General features: G+C 42.1%; 1 protein-coding gene across 2 annotated transcripts in view; it reads right to left on the reverse strand.

The window, feature by feature from the left end:
- Window positions 1–1,244: 1,244 nt before the first annotated feature.
- The window catches only part of LOC134355748 (aggrecan core protein-like), a 116,152-nt gene continuing 102,015 nt past the window's right edge, over window positions 1,245–15,381 (reverse strand). For both annotated transcript variants that reach the window (XM_063066101.1, XM_063066100.1), the window contains 2 exons: window positions 14,818–15,000; window positions 1,245–4,853 (listed from right to left, as the gene is read on the reverse strand). In XM_063066101.1, coding sequence (XP_062922171.1) covers window positions 4,759–4,853; window positions 14,818–15,000 — 278 coding nt within the window. In that variant the 3' untranslated portion in view covers window positions 1,245–4,758. The remainder of the gene's footprint in view (window positions 4,854–14,817; window positions 15,001–15,381) is intronic.

The raw sequence follows: 15,381 nt of genomic DNA on the forward strand, positions 1-15,381 counted from the left end.
ATCTTCTGTATTTTACTTTCAGACTGGGTGTTGCTGGGCGACGGTACTTACCAAAATCTCTCAGCACATCTCAGTCTCAACTGAAAGAGGACAATTAATATTAACTGTTGTTTTGCACTGGGTAGAACTTCTGACAGAGTCATTGAGTCATAGAGTAATGCAACATGGATGGAGGCCTCTTGTACCAATTTGTCTTCATGCCGACTAGGATTATGAGTTCATCCCATTTTGCCAGGTGTAGTGGCATGGCTCTGCTCCTCCTGGAAACTGGATTGTTATTATTGAAGTAAATTTTGTGAGGATACCAGACTTCAAAACAATGGCTGGGGTGAACTACTGGGAATATATTCTTTGCATTTTAAAAAAATCCTTCATTAGAATGCTCAATTCACATTTCCAGGAATTTAGTAATTATACAACCAGTGTATAGTTTTGTAATTTATAGAGTAAATTTACATTTGATGGCTTTCCTAACAATAGAACATTTAAAATTGCATATTGGATTGTGTGGGCAATGGACTTCAGGTAAAAAATTAGTTGTGCTTTTATTGAAGGTGGAGAACATGATTCATCATCAAGGATCCCCACAATCCAGGCCAAGCTCTCTTCTCACTATTACCATTGGACCTTCGGTCCCCACACTACCAGGTTCAGGAACAGTTATTACCCTGCAACCAGCAGGCTTCAAAGCTGGTGTGGATAACTTCACTCACCTCAACTCTGAACTGATTCCACAACCTACAGACTAACTTTCAAGATCTTCACAACCCAATAGTCTACAACTCATGCTCTCAGTATTGCTCATTTTTATTTACATAATGTGTTTTCTTTTGTACATTGGTTGGTTGTCTGTTTTTCTTTATGCATAGTATTTTTCATACATTTGATTGGAATCTTTATTTTCCTATATATGCCTGCAAGAAAATGAATCTCAATGTAGTATATGATAACTTGACAGTAAATTTACTTTGACTTTGATCTCCCTCTGTTTGCAAGTGCCTCTAAACCTTTATTGGAGAAAACTCTTTGCTACAAGTGAGGACTTGTTTTGAAATCTAAGCACCTTGATGACCAATAACCTGTGAAGTATTAGGCTGTAGGTTTGTGTTCATGTTTAAAAGTATGGCTCGGTTTGTATTCAACACAAAAATAAGAAGGGGAGGGGGTTTGTAGGAACTACACAGTTAAGCTTAACACATGGTCTAATAAAGAAGTCAAAACTTGCATGACTGTGCTCTCAGAGTTCCAGTTCTGTGACAGTGACTTTATTTAAATACATATGTGCACAGTCACAAGGCACATTAGAAACAAATTTTCACTTTTTGAGGTTCAGCAGACAAAAGGCCCTTCTGTTGAACAGGGAACAATACACATGCATAACATGCACACATAACTCCCAACATATTTCTCTCCAGCCAGGATTAGACTTTCGGGAAGTCACCAGGTTAGCTGAGAGTTGGTGTAACATGGGATACAGTTTATTGCACACAATTCAATTTATGCAGATGTGCTCCTCATCTTAATACAGGGCCTTGCTCGAATGAACATCTGCATTGTTGGGCTGATGTTTTAAATAAAATAACATCTCTTACAAAATGGCAAAACACATAGATTTGGTACAATCCTATCATGCAGGGTGTACAATCAGTTCCTCTTACCAGCAAATACAATGCTCCAACTACAGACATTTAGAAGCGCTTGATTCAGGCTTGCTTAGAGTGTACATAAGAACACCTAAAACAAGGTGCACATACCCATTTCTCTCACAGCTTGCATTGGAGAAATGATCTAACTCAATTCAAAAGCAGTTTTTACAAATTTGAAATTGGTTTAAAATAAAATCAATTACTATTTCTTAAGATTGTTTGAATACCATTCCATTTTAAACACTTAAAGGACTGGTGGAATCCATGATGCAATATTTCAGTGTTACTATTCAGAAAGAAGCAACTATAAACGCAGGCTATTGAGTCTAAGATTGCTGTGCAAGTGCTGGTGTTTGGTATCTTGAATGAGTTCTATTTAATAAATGAATTTTCACAGAAAGATGAATGCTCATTTTTAGCCTGTTGTCCTCATAGTGATACAACAACCACCTTTAGGAATTCCTTTGTGTCATTAAGTTATCTCCAGGTATCATCATGCAGATGTTTCTGTAAGAACTATCTGTTAAGAGCAGAAGAAACAGGTCAGATATATTGCAAGCTGGTGCTGCTGGTGGGGCTCTAGCATTTTGGCCACCGAACCCAGCAAGAACAGACCCTTTAACATCTCTGAGCTGTTTGCACTGGGTTTCTTCAGTGATAGAACTGCTGGCAGACTTCACCAAGAGTCATCAAGAAGGAAGCGAAAATGTGAAACAGAAATAGCTGAAGAATGCAATGATCTGCAGAATGAAGATGTTTTAGTTTGCAATGCAATCTGGGAAACAAAGCCACAGGGCAATAAATGACTACCACTTCACGGTTTCCTTTCAGCAATAAATGACCATTGCTCTACGGCTTCCTTTCTTCTTGTATTCCTATCCCAAGGCTGTTTATTGAAGAACTGGCACTGACTATCCGATGGTACCCTGCTCACTCCTCGCTTCCCTTTTCTGGCCAATTTTAGTCTGGAGTTGAATATGTCAGAGGGGAGAACTTTTTCACTGTGTGTGAGTTGATCCAGCAACCAATCACAGTATTAATGGTGGGGGGAGGGCTTCTGGAATAATGAGTCACTCTGAGGGTTTGACTATCTTTTCTCACCGTTGGTGGAATGGGCTATACCCACGTCATCAGCACAAAGGGCTTGGAATCCACTCCAGCACAAACAAGAAGAGACAGAATCCAACTTCACTCTGCAATAAGTTTGCGTGAAACTCAGTCTCCTGGTATAGGCTGCTTGTGTGTGGACCGTGCATTTGCAACTGGCGTGGAATCAAACCACTCAGCACTGAAGATGCTGGTGTAAAATAATGGATGCTTTGAGATTATGGTAAACTGAATTGTGAAAAAATTATATTCAAGTTAATGAGCGTCAGAAAGAGGTCATGCCATCATTCTGTACCACACATCACACTACCAACTTTGTTGGGCAGGGGGCATTAGACCCATAATGTGAAATCCTATCTCAGATGCTGTGAACACATTGGTGGTGTCTAGCATAACCTGTTTCTTTTATACTGTTCTAATATCACTTTAGCTTTATTGATGTCAGTGTGATATTTCTGTTTCTGACATTAGGGTTTCTCTGGAGCACTTTGGGTATAATTGGACCGAAGACGGCCTTTCACCTTTGAATTTTGTTCAAGGACTCTGGAAAGAGGGTTGAAGTTCATCCCAGTGACCTGGATCAGAGTTCCAGGCAGATGCAAGGATTAGCAGGGCATTGCTTCACTTTAATTCTCTCTCAAGAAATTAGGTGGGCATTAAAAAGATCACTGAAGTGTAAATTATTCAATTTCCGCTTCTTAAGGGATTTACTTAATAAAAAGGGAAACAGTTTTGTGGCTGCTAATACAGTATATTTCCCTTTAAAGCAAAATAAATTCTCTGAGTTTAAGCTTCATATTTGGATGAATGTCAATTAATCAATTATTTTTCACAAATTTCAAAACAAGTTTAGAGTTTCCAATCCCCTTGAGCTGGCTGGTGGTGTAATGGCATCTGTACTGGTCTTTGAGGCAAGTGGTCCGGGGTTCAAATCCGGATGGCTCCTTGCACACTTCCAATCCGTGCTGGACTGAGCATCGAGCTAGCAACTTGGCCTTGTGAAAAAAAAACAGACAAAAACGCTAAAGAAACGGCAAAGGTTGCTGCCCGATGCATCAGAATGCGCGGAAGGAATAAGAAGAAGAATCTCCTAAAATTTAATAGGAGCAAAGTTTCTTTTCCTGTACTTATTCTGTCTGCAGGTATACATCTTGTCTCCCAAACATTCACAGTTTCATTAAAATACACACACGCGCATGCGCACACACGCACGCATACACATGCACACGTACACACACACACACACACTCTCCACTGAAATATATTTTTAAAGCTGTTATTGTTTTCTTTACTCAGGATAAAATATAACGTTCATATTTTATTTTACACGTTCAAGGACAAATTTTCCCCCCTCACAGTTCTCTAAACATAAACCAAATCCTACTTTTTTTGCTCGTTTTCCAGTTCGAAAGTTATGAAGTGCTAGATTTTTGTGCAACAGGACTTAGACTCTGGAAATTATCTGCTGCAATTGACAATGGGGTTAGTACTCCAATTCCCACTACGCACCTCTACAAATAAGAAACCATAACACCATGCACTGCATGGTCCTGGTTGAATAGCATCAGGACAACTGTTCTGTTGCTTTTGTGTTCACAGCATAGAAACTATATTTTCATCTCATTTTGATAACAAATCTGTGAATGTGTTGCATTTTTTTGAATGATTCTGTTGGCATTTTACATTCCAACATTGTTATAAGCTATGTCGATCTATCTCAGCTGGGAGGGTCCAGCTGTTAAAAATTGATCCAGTATTCCTTATGACATGTGGCAGGTTGAAGATAGAATCTTCAGCATCTCATCCCAAAGGCACAGTGACAGACTGAGGAGCTCAACCCAAGTGATAATGCTTGACTTGAAATCGAGAAAAAAAAGGCATTGGATCTAGGGATGCTTTGGTGTTTTATATATTGGCTGGGAAAACAAATCTCTTATCTGACAAAATTATTATTATTTTTTCTTAATATAAATGTTCTGAGATAGAATTACATCTTTTTTTCCACTTAAGAGTCAGAGTTGTATGAAGCAACTGGTTCTTTCTGAGGTTGTGCCCTACTTGTAGTAGCTCTCTTCTGGGGCCTGCGGGCATATTTGACAGCTGCAAATAAAGAAATAAAAAGTTAGTCGTTTATCTTTGTATTGACCACAAGTGAATTATTAATGGTTGGCGTTATCTATAGAATTTGGGCATGGTTTGTATCAGGTTACACTGAAGATCCCAATTCAGGTTCAGGTTGAAAGAATGAGAAATTTCATGGGCATTTTTGTCCAGACCGACATAAATCAATCACTGTCTCTTGCTCTTAAACCTGGAACACTTCCAAAAAACTCAAACTGGAGGCCACCTACCCCCACCATAATGGTCACAAAAGCCCTCCAAGACCCCATTTGATAGAGGTGCACAAAATTATGAAGGTAGAGGCAGGGTACATGCAAGCAGAATTTTCCACAGAGGTTGGGTGAGATTGGAACTAGAGGTCATGCGTTGAGGGGAATATCAGGGGGATGTTCTTCACTCAGGGTTGGTGGAATGAACTACTCGCAGAAATGTGGGAGGTGGGCTCGACTGCAACATTCAAGGGAAGTTTGGTTAAGTACATGGATGGGAGCAATGTGGAGAGCTGTGGTCTAGATGCTAGTCAATAGTTCATCACAGAACAGATGGTCCAAAAGACCTGTTCTGTGCTGTAATGCACTCTATAAAGAAGCCAAGAAAGTGGCTATATGCTATATTTCATCAGGAGTTTGAGGAGATTTGGTTTGTCACCTAAAACACTTGAAAACCTTTGTAGATGTATTGTGGAGAGCATTCTAATTGGCTGCATCACCGTCTGATATGGGGAGGGGAAGCAACTGCACAGGGCTGTGGAAAGCTGCAGAGAGTTGTAAAATTAGTCAGCTCCATCATGGGCACTGGCCGCCATAGTATTCAAGACATCTTCAAGAAGTGGTTCCTCAGAAAAGTGGCATCCATTATCAAGGACCCTCTCCACCCAGGACATCCCCTCTTCTCACTGTTAATATCAGGAAGGAGGTACTGAAGCCTGAAGGCACACACTCAGCAATTCAGGAACAGCTTCTTCCCCTCAGCCCACTGATTTCTAAATGGACATTGAACCCATGAACCCTACCTCACTACTTCTTAAAAAAATTATGTTTTCTTTGGCACTCACTACTGTTCTTAATTTAACTATTTAATTTTCATATATGTGCTTACTGCAATTCAGTTTTTTTTTGTTTATCGTGTTTTACATTGTACTGCTACTGCAAAGTTAACAAATTTCACGACTTATGCTGGTGATACTAAACCTGATTCTGACTCTCCAACTCCGATTGACCCATCCCTAGATTGGAATCATCACCAGCGAGAGTTTCAGTGAACTACAACTTTAAGGAAGCTTCAAAAATGGTAACAGTGAGTGATCTGCTGGAGGAATTAAGTGGGTTAAGCAGCATCTGTGTGTGTTGGGGGGGTGGTGTGACGATTTGTTGACATTTTGGGTCGAAACCCTTTATCACAACTAGCAATGGAGAGGGGAGAGAGCCAGTATGTAGAGGAGAGGGAGAGTGGTGAGACAGAAGGAGGAGCAGATTGGTGGACCAAGGAGGGGGAGAAGGGTGATGGACAAACTGACACTCACAACACACTGGAGGAAGTCAGCAGGTCGGGCAGCATCCGTGGAAACGATGAGTTGACGTTTCGGGCCGGAACCCTTCATCAGGACAAACTGAGCTGGGTGGAGGAGGGGGTTGGAGTTGGGAGAAAGGGGCAGGTGGGTGATAGATGGAGGCAGATGAAAACAGGGCATACTGTGGCAAGTGTTGAGAGTGGAGGGTGAAGATGGGCGACATGCAGGAACATAGATGGCACCCAAACTGGAATAGTTCAGACACTAACATCTGCAGTCTCTTGTGCCATCAAAGTTGCCTACCAGATGCCTGGACATTGCCTTCCTTCAAGGTGATACTTTGGCAATATGATGCTTGACACTGACTTAGTGGGCTGCAGGGTCTATCTCATGCTATACAGCATTGCACCCTACTACCAGACCTTGGCTATTGAAGTCATTTCTTTTGCACCCTTCAACAAAGGAGAAGGTGTCTGAGGTCTGACATGGGGTGGGGGGGGGGGTTGGTTGGCGAGGTAGTGTTGTACAAGGGTTAAAAAGTTAGGGTGATAAGCAATAATTTTTGAGTGAGGGAGGGTAGATAGCCAGGCTGATAGTCAGGTAAGAACCCACATGAAGGGGAACCTACCTGAGTTAGGATAACAGTTTCAGGCTGGAACCTGCAGAAACAATGACACATGGAGAGGTCTGTGGACACTCAGTGCTGGCATGTGTGAAGGGGTGTTACAGAGATCGTATTGAGATTTGCATTACATGGAAGAGAACATATCCCCCATGCACTAGTGTGCCAGGCTCACAGAGAGCATCAGACTTGAAAACCAGAAGATCACATATTCAAATGCCTTTCGTGTTGCATTGAAATCTCATCAATGGTCCTCGATGACTGTTTCCAGGCAAAGACACAAATTGCCACATTTAAAAAAAAACTTCCATGTATTTTACATTCAAGGAAAGTGATCACTGCACATCCACCTTATGATATAGTTTCCATAGCATGTCTTTTTAAAAGATAGTTTCAGTTGAATAAAATCATGTTAATCACAAGGAGCTGGTTCATTCTGCTGAGTATGGTCATCCTTCAACTGCATTAATAAAGCTGTACCAATGGTACAGGGGCAGCATGGTAGCATAGTGGTTAGCACAACGTTTTACAGTACAAGCAACCTAGGTTCAATTCCCGCCACTGCCTGTAGGAGTTTGTACATTCTCCCTGTGAACGTGAGTGGTTCCCCGGGGTGCTCCGGTTTCTTCCAACAGTCCAAAGATGTACTGGTTGGTACGTTAATTGGCCATTGTAAATTGCCCTGTGGTTAGGCTAGGGTTAAATCAGGGGATTGCTGGATGGTGTGCCTCGAAGGGCCAGAAAGGCCTATTCTGAACTGTATCTCGGTAATATTAATAATAATCAATTTAAAATATATAAAGATGATTTTAGATTGGTGATTTGTAAATGAATTTGAGAAAAATCACTGAACATGAAATCAATTTTAAATGCAACTTGTTCTCAGATTGTTGAATGAGCTAAAATGGAAAAGCATGCCTTTGGGTTCCAAATAAATATTTCATTCATTAATAAATACCATTTGTTTGACACCTGTGTTTCTGACAGAAGCTTTGCTTTCCTTGGTCCTTAATTTCATTAATTGTGACCATCATACTGTAAAGTAGTTCAATAGACTGAAACTTTTGTTGGGGGTATTTCACCTATTATAGGTGAAATATTATATTATATTCAATTTTTATAGATGCACCGTAGAAATCATTCTTCTAGGGTGCATCACAACCCGGTATGGAAGTTGTCCTGTCCAAGACTGAAAGAAGCTGCAGAAGATCGTGAACATGGCGCAACACATCACACAAACCAATCTTCCATCCGTGGACTCACTTTACACCACACGCTGTCGGAGCAGTGCTGCCAGGATAATCAAGGACACGACCCACCCAGCCAACACGCTTTTCGTCCCTCTTCCCTCCGGGAGAAGGCTCAGGAGCTTGAAGACTCGTACAGCCAGATTTGGGAACAGCTTCTTTCCAACTGTGATAAGACTGCTGAACGGATCCTGACCTGGATCTGGGCCATACCCTCCAAATATCTGGACCTGCCTCTCAGTTTATTTGCACTACCTTACTTTCCATTTTTCTATTTTCTGTTTATGATGTATAATTAAAAATTTTAATATTTACTAATTTTTAACATTTTAAATATTTTTAATAATTAATATTTGTAATCCAGGGAGCAGGAAGAGCAGAATCAAATATCGCTGTGATGATTGTACGTTCTAGTATCAATTGTTTGGCGGCAATAAATTATAAAGTATAAAGTATTAACTTCATCCATGTCTCAATGCAAAGCTCTTCTTAGTTGAAGCAATCAGTTCTTAACCAAGGGTATTAGCATAATTTGATATTAAATAGTAATTGTTTCCAATGAAAGAATGGTAGAATGGCAGAGCAGTCTCAATGGGCCAAATGGCCTAATTCTGCTACTATGCCTTAAGGTCTTTATGGTCTTATGGAAAGTGCTCCAGTGGCCAACCCCTGCTTGTAATTTGCTATGTTCTTTTCATTTGCTTAAACCAGGTTGCATTTATTATTTTACATTTGACAACAGCTGACAAAACACAGCAGATGAACCCCTATGTACTGAAAAATGGAGGACCACCATTGCTGGGACGTGAATGGCTCAGGAAAATCCAGTTGGATTGACACACCATCAAGGCAGTAGATGTGTCAACAAAGGAGGGCAGCTCGGCGGGGAAGATGTCCGCAGCTCTCCCCTCACCCATTGTCGACTATTACAATGATGAGGAGGAGCTAGACAGCGTCGATGATGAGGACGAACACAGTATTCGTGGCCGCGACACAGATGAAGATACAGAGGATGAAAGTGAGACAGATATTGCCAAGAAGCAGGATGATGAAGACCACCTGGAAGTAAAAGAGCAGATGTACTAGGAGAAATTGACATCTCTTGAACGACAGCTACAGCAGTTACAGGAAGGCACTCCGCAGGAGTATCAGAAAAGGATGAAGAAACTAGACCAACAATACAAGGAAAGTATACGAAATGCAGAGCTTTTTCTGCAACTGGAGACAGAACAAGTGGAAAGGAATTATATTAAAGAGAAGAAAGCAGCAGTGAAGGAACTTGAAGATAAAAAGACTGAGTTAGAAGAAAAGAAAAAGATGATTGAGAATGAGAGGCTAGTAATGGAACTCACAGAAGATTCTATGGAGGTAAAGTCAATAATGATAAGGAAACTAAGGAGAAGACCTAATGACCCTGTTCCAATTACAAAAGACGAAAACCTGCACTTGCGCAGTTAAATTACTTGCTAACAGATGAACAGATAATGGAAGGTCTGCGAACTCTCAATAAGCTTAAGTCTCTGAAAAGACCAGCATCTCTGTCTTCTCCTGAGCATCTTCCCAGCACTCCTGCTGAATCACCAGCACAAAGACATGAAGCACGAATAGAAGATGGAAAGTTCAATTACGATAATTGATGGTATCATGAAGATTAGGCTATCTATTTGGAATCTAAGGAGGATACGAAGATTGGCTGTGCAATTAGCTCAGCTGGAACAAATGAGATATGGGTAAGGAAGACAAGTGATAGAATAAAGATGCATATATATCTAGAACAGCTGCACAGAGGAGTCTTCATTATACGGAGGCAATCTGCTGCCTAGAGCTCTTAGCAAATTGGAGGCGCACATCTTCTTAACTCCCTATGCTCAGAGGTCAATTTTTCATGACTTTTGCATGGAAATCTATACTAAAGCCAGCAAGTTTATTGACAGACTGAAGTACACACTATTTGAAGACACTTTCCAATGCCATCTCAGTTTTGATGATTGTATATATTTTTAAGAATAACATTCACCTTTTCACGGATTTCACTTTGCTTTCGTCATCGCTGCAGGATGGAGGTGACTACTCTTTATGGCTGGAGCCTGCCAATTTGTGGATTGTTTAATTATTCCAGACAATAGGGAAGGCAACAGAATTGGATGGCATTCCACCAGAGGCTATCAAATGCGCAAAGGGCGTCCTGCTAAACCACCTGCGTGAACTACTGTCCCAGTGCTGGATAGAGGGAGCAGTGCCGCAAGACATGAGAGAGTGCAACATTGTCACCCTATATAAGAACAAAGGGGACAGAACTGACTGTAACAACTTCAGGAGAATCTCCTCGCTGAGCATCGTTGGGAAGGTCTTTGCCCGTGTGGTCCTGAACAGACTGCAGAAAATAGCCAAAAGGGTATATCCCGAGTCAGTGCGGTTTCAGGTCAGAACGCTTCACAATTGACATGATCTTCTCCCTTCGGCAGCTACAAGAGAAATGCAGAGAGCAAAGGAAACCACTCTACGTCGCTTTCATTGACCTTACGAAGGCCTTTGACCTTATGAGCAGAGATTGCCTGTTCAAAATCCTCGCCAGAATTGGTTGTCCCCCAAGGCTCCTCAGGATAGTTCAGTCATTCCACACAGACATGAAGGGCATCGTTCAGTTCGTCGGCTCTTCTTCAGAGGCCTTCAACATCCGCAGCGGTGGGAAGCAGGGCTGTGTGCTTGCCCCCACCCTGTTTGGCATCTTCTTCGCAGTCATGCTGAAGCACGCCTTTGGAGCATCAACTGTGGTGTCTCCCTCCACACCAGATCAGACAGGAGGCTGTTCAGTCTGTCCCAGCTGAGGGCGAAAACCAAGGTTCGTGAAGTACTCATCAGGGACATGTTGCTTGCAGACGACGCGCACTGGCAACACACACTGAAGAGCAACTGCAACGCCTGATGGACAGCTTCTCAAGAGCCTGCCAGGACTTCAGCTTGACCATCAGCCTGAAGAAGACCAATGTGTTGGGTCAAGGCATTGAGCACCCCCCTGCCATAACCGTCAACAACTACGAGCTGGAGGTAGTTCACGAGTTCACATACCTCGGCTCCACCATCACAGATAGTCTCTCCCTAGACCCTGAGAGCAACAGACGGATCAGATGAGCGACCTCAACATTCACCAGGCTGACAAAGGGAGTCTGGGAGACCAGAAAGCTGATGATGCACATCAAGGTTGCAGTCTACAGGGCCTGCGTCCTCAGCACACTGCTTTACAGCAGCGAGACCAGGAGCCTATGGTCCAGACAAGAGCAGCGTCTCAATGCCTTCCACCTTTGCAGCCTGAGACGCATCCTGGACATCAAGTGGACTGACCGAGTCACCAACAATGAGATCCTGGCCCACGCCCAGATACCCAGCCTCTTCACTCTGCTCCAGCAACGCCATTTCCACTGGCTGGGCCACGTACATCACATGTCAGAAGGGGGGATCCCGAAAGACCTGCTGTACAGGGAAATGGTCTCCGGTGAGAGAGCAGAAGAGTGGCCCCATCTTCGTTTCAAAGATGTCTGCAAGAGAAACATGAAGTCACTGAACATGAAGGTGGAGAGGTGGGAGGACATCGCTGGAGGCTGGAACTACGCAGTGGTCTAAAAAGAGGAGAAGACAAGCTGAGGCTTACTGCTGAAGAAAAGTGCACTCATCGGAAAAACAGCACCAAGACAACACTGGAGGATAGCGCCTTCAAGTGCAGTCGCTGCAGCCGAGACTGTCACTCCCATGTGGGCCTCTACAACCACAACAGACGCTGCTCTACCAACACAGACTGAAGCAAGACCTTCCATGTGCAGATCCATGGTCTCGCGAGACTAACGGATGCCACCATAAAAACCAGAGTGAAGACCTATTTGCTTCAGTGCCAGACAACCTAGATGTAAGGGGGTTTCGTCTCTTATGTTACTGCATAGGCTCATTAAAATGGCTTCTTTGTTATGTTATACTTGGAAATGCTTCTTTGTTATGTTAAACGCTCAGAAAGTTTTTGTGCTAGCAGCTTGTTTTGGTTTAGAGTGTGATAAGAATATGTTACGAACCAATTGGGATAGTTGTTATGTTTTTGGTGTATTTGAAGATACTGTATGCGTGGGGTTTTGGGGGAGAAGGTGGGAGAGAGAGACAGAGGATGGACCAGGTGCTGTGATGTCTGCTAACGGGGTCAGACCCCGAGGTGGGCGTTCAGCGAGGAGACGGAGACGGACTCGAGTGGAGCGTCTGGTCGACCACCGTTGTTGGTCCCAGGCGGCTGGTCGAGGTGGCCCGAGGGGTCGCAGGGTGAAGAAGAAGGGTCCTGAGCTCCAACTGTTTGTGCACGAAGAGATTGAACTTTGATAAGTGTGGCGCCTTTTATCTTCCTTTTATATTTTATTCTCTCTTAATTATATAGTTCCAGTAATATCTATAAACTGTAAATCATTTAATTGTATCTGGTGTATTGTCTGTTATTTGGATGGGGTGGGATACATCACACAGCATCCACACAAACTAATTACCCAGTTTGGCGGGGCCGAGGGCTGTTTCCCTAGACGACAGCGAGCTGAGCGACCCTGAGGGTGGCCAGGGGGGCTACATAGAGAAGACCCCCCTCCCCCCCAGAGACTTGAGTTATAAATGGGTCTTAGACCAAAAGTTTAAAAAAGGCTTGTTAAGTTACTAAGTAAACAAATGGGAGGTGTTTGTATGTTAAGGGTAAACATATTTGTTTAGCATAGTGCCCCAGTAAAAAAAAAGTTGATGCACTATTAAATAAAAGGGGAGGAGTGTACCGTATGGCCTACAATATTATAAGGGACTACTTTATGTTTTAGTAACACATCGTTGAATGCACTATTAGGCGCATATTGAACATGCGCTGTTAGGCTCATATTGATCTGTACATGTGTACTGAGTTTGGTTTCTGCCAGTAAAGAACCATGAACCTTAGCCCCTGTCTCCAGTGTTTTTATTAATAGGATTGTTGTGTAACCAGGCCACATACACAACAGAAAGGAATAAACAGTCAGCGCTTCAGGCCACTGATGAAGGATCTTGGACTGAAACATTGACTGTTTGTTCCTTTCCATAGATGGTGCCTGAGCTGCTGACTTAAAACGTAGGGGATTTTTTTTTAACATCATCAGAATTAGAATCAGACTTATTATCACTGGCATATGTTGTTAATCTTTAAAATTTTATTTTGATATCACTGTAGAACAGGCTCCTCCAGCCCTTTGAGGCACACTGCCCAGCATCCCACTGAACTCCAAACTCTGGTGCTCTGTGTTAGCACGATATCCACTTCAATGTATCACTGTGCTATCATGATACTGTGTCTGAGGTTTGGTAGCTGCAGAACAGAGCAGGACATAAAAAACTATGATAAATTCCAAAAAACAAACAAACAAACAAACAAATAAATAAATAATGGTAAAGAGGAATAGACAAGCAGTGCTCATGGTTTCAAAGTCCATGATGACAGAGGGATAAAAGCTGTTCTTAAAATGTTGAGTCTGTGTCTTCAGCCTCCTGCACCTTCTCCCTGATGATAGTATTGAAAAGAGGGCATGTCCCGTGATGGAATTGAAATAAATGTTCACCCTAAATCTCATAGATTAAATGCAACATTTTTATTGCAAATGCTTGGTAACACGGAATGTTAAGTATTTTCAAATGGGTAGCTATCTGGTTTCTAATTTCACCCTTTTGAAAATGTAATTTTCTTTCTGCATCCCTTCAGGGTATGGGACCAAGCTATTATGATCACTAGCACCACCTGCCCTTTTAATTTCACCCAAGTGGCAAGAAGGGAATCGTGCTGTTGGGCTTCCTGTCTGGAATGGAATGGAAAATATTTCCCAGATATTCTCCTGTGTTTGCAAAGATCCTTCAGGATGTTAATGTGGACAAAATGCAAGCGCTATCAGAGTGCACAGTGGATTGAAAAGAATGGTGAGATTTATGTTTTTCACGGACCATAGGTACTCTTCAACTGCACTATCTCTCACACACAGTGATAGATTGAAATGGAAGGAAAGGGATCTTCATCTAGGTTCATGGTAGGTTACTAGTTCATTTAGGTTACCAGGTTCACAGTAACTTCAGGTAGCAAGAGATGATTAAACAAAGTTGGAGCATAGGGTATTAGGAACATTGAATGATCCTTCAACCCATTTCCACAGAACCAACCATACAGTACTCTCATTACATCATCTCCACTACCTCTTTGCTATATTTTTTGGTTCATCAGAAGTAATTGCAACATGTACTTTGAAGGTGGAGAGTGGTGCAGGGAAGTGAGAACCGAGATTTATTCAGCCAGAGCATAATGAATCCATGCTAGTTATTGGGTATAGTTAAAGTGGAATTTGATAGGTTCTTGATTAGCAAGGTGTCAAAGGTTATGGACAGAAGGCAGGAGAATGGGGCTGAGAGGGATAATAAATCAGCCATGATCAAAAGGCGGAGCTGACTCGATGGGCTGAGTGGCTTTATTCTGCTTTGACATCTTGTGGTCTAAAAGAGAACATTGAAAACCTGAAGAGCAGTATAATTTGTACTTACTGTCTATGCAGACTATCCTTGGTTTCTCCCATTGGCCATCTGGCTGGCATTTGATGTTGGGGAAATGACGCTGTAAGTACCCACTTTTACACTGATACCGTACCAAGGAATTAATTTCAAAACGATCTTTCTTCTTTCCAAAGGTTTTGGCATGTTCCACCGCTGGAGGTTGGCCACAAGCAACTGGTGGGTGTGGGAAAATGAAGACTGTTATTTAATATGTCACGGATTGTTGATATCTTAAATTCATCTTAACCTATCTAACTCAAATAGCTAACTTATTCTTATTTCGTGCTGAGATGGCCCATTGCTGATTGCAATGTCTTTCTCCAGGAAAATTCATGCAACTGGACCCTCAGTTCAGATGGATGCTCAAGATCTCATTAACTTAATTTAGAAGTTAAGAAACAAGCTCACACTACATTCTTCTCTCAAATTAACACCAGAAGAAAAACAAATTATAGATCAATTAGTCAATAAACTCATTATTCATTGTGTTGCTGGGCCCAAAGTGGCGGCGGTGTTGACTAAGTTGTGAGTGATTATTGTGCTCTGATATAATTT

This window comes from Mobula hypostoma, chromosome 13 (genome assembly GCF_963921235.1).
Source record: "Mobula hypostoma chromosome 13, sMobHyp1.1, whole genome shotgun sequence".
NCBI lineage: Eukaryota > Metazoa > Chordata > Chondrichthyes > Myliobatiformes > Myliobatidae > Mobula > Mobula hypostoma.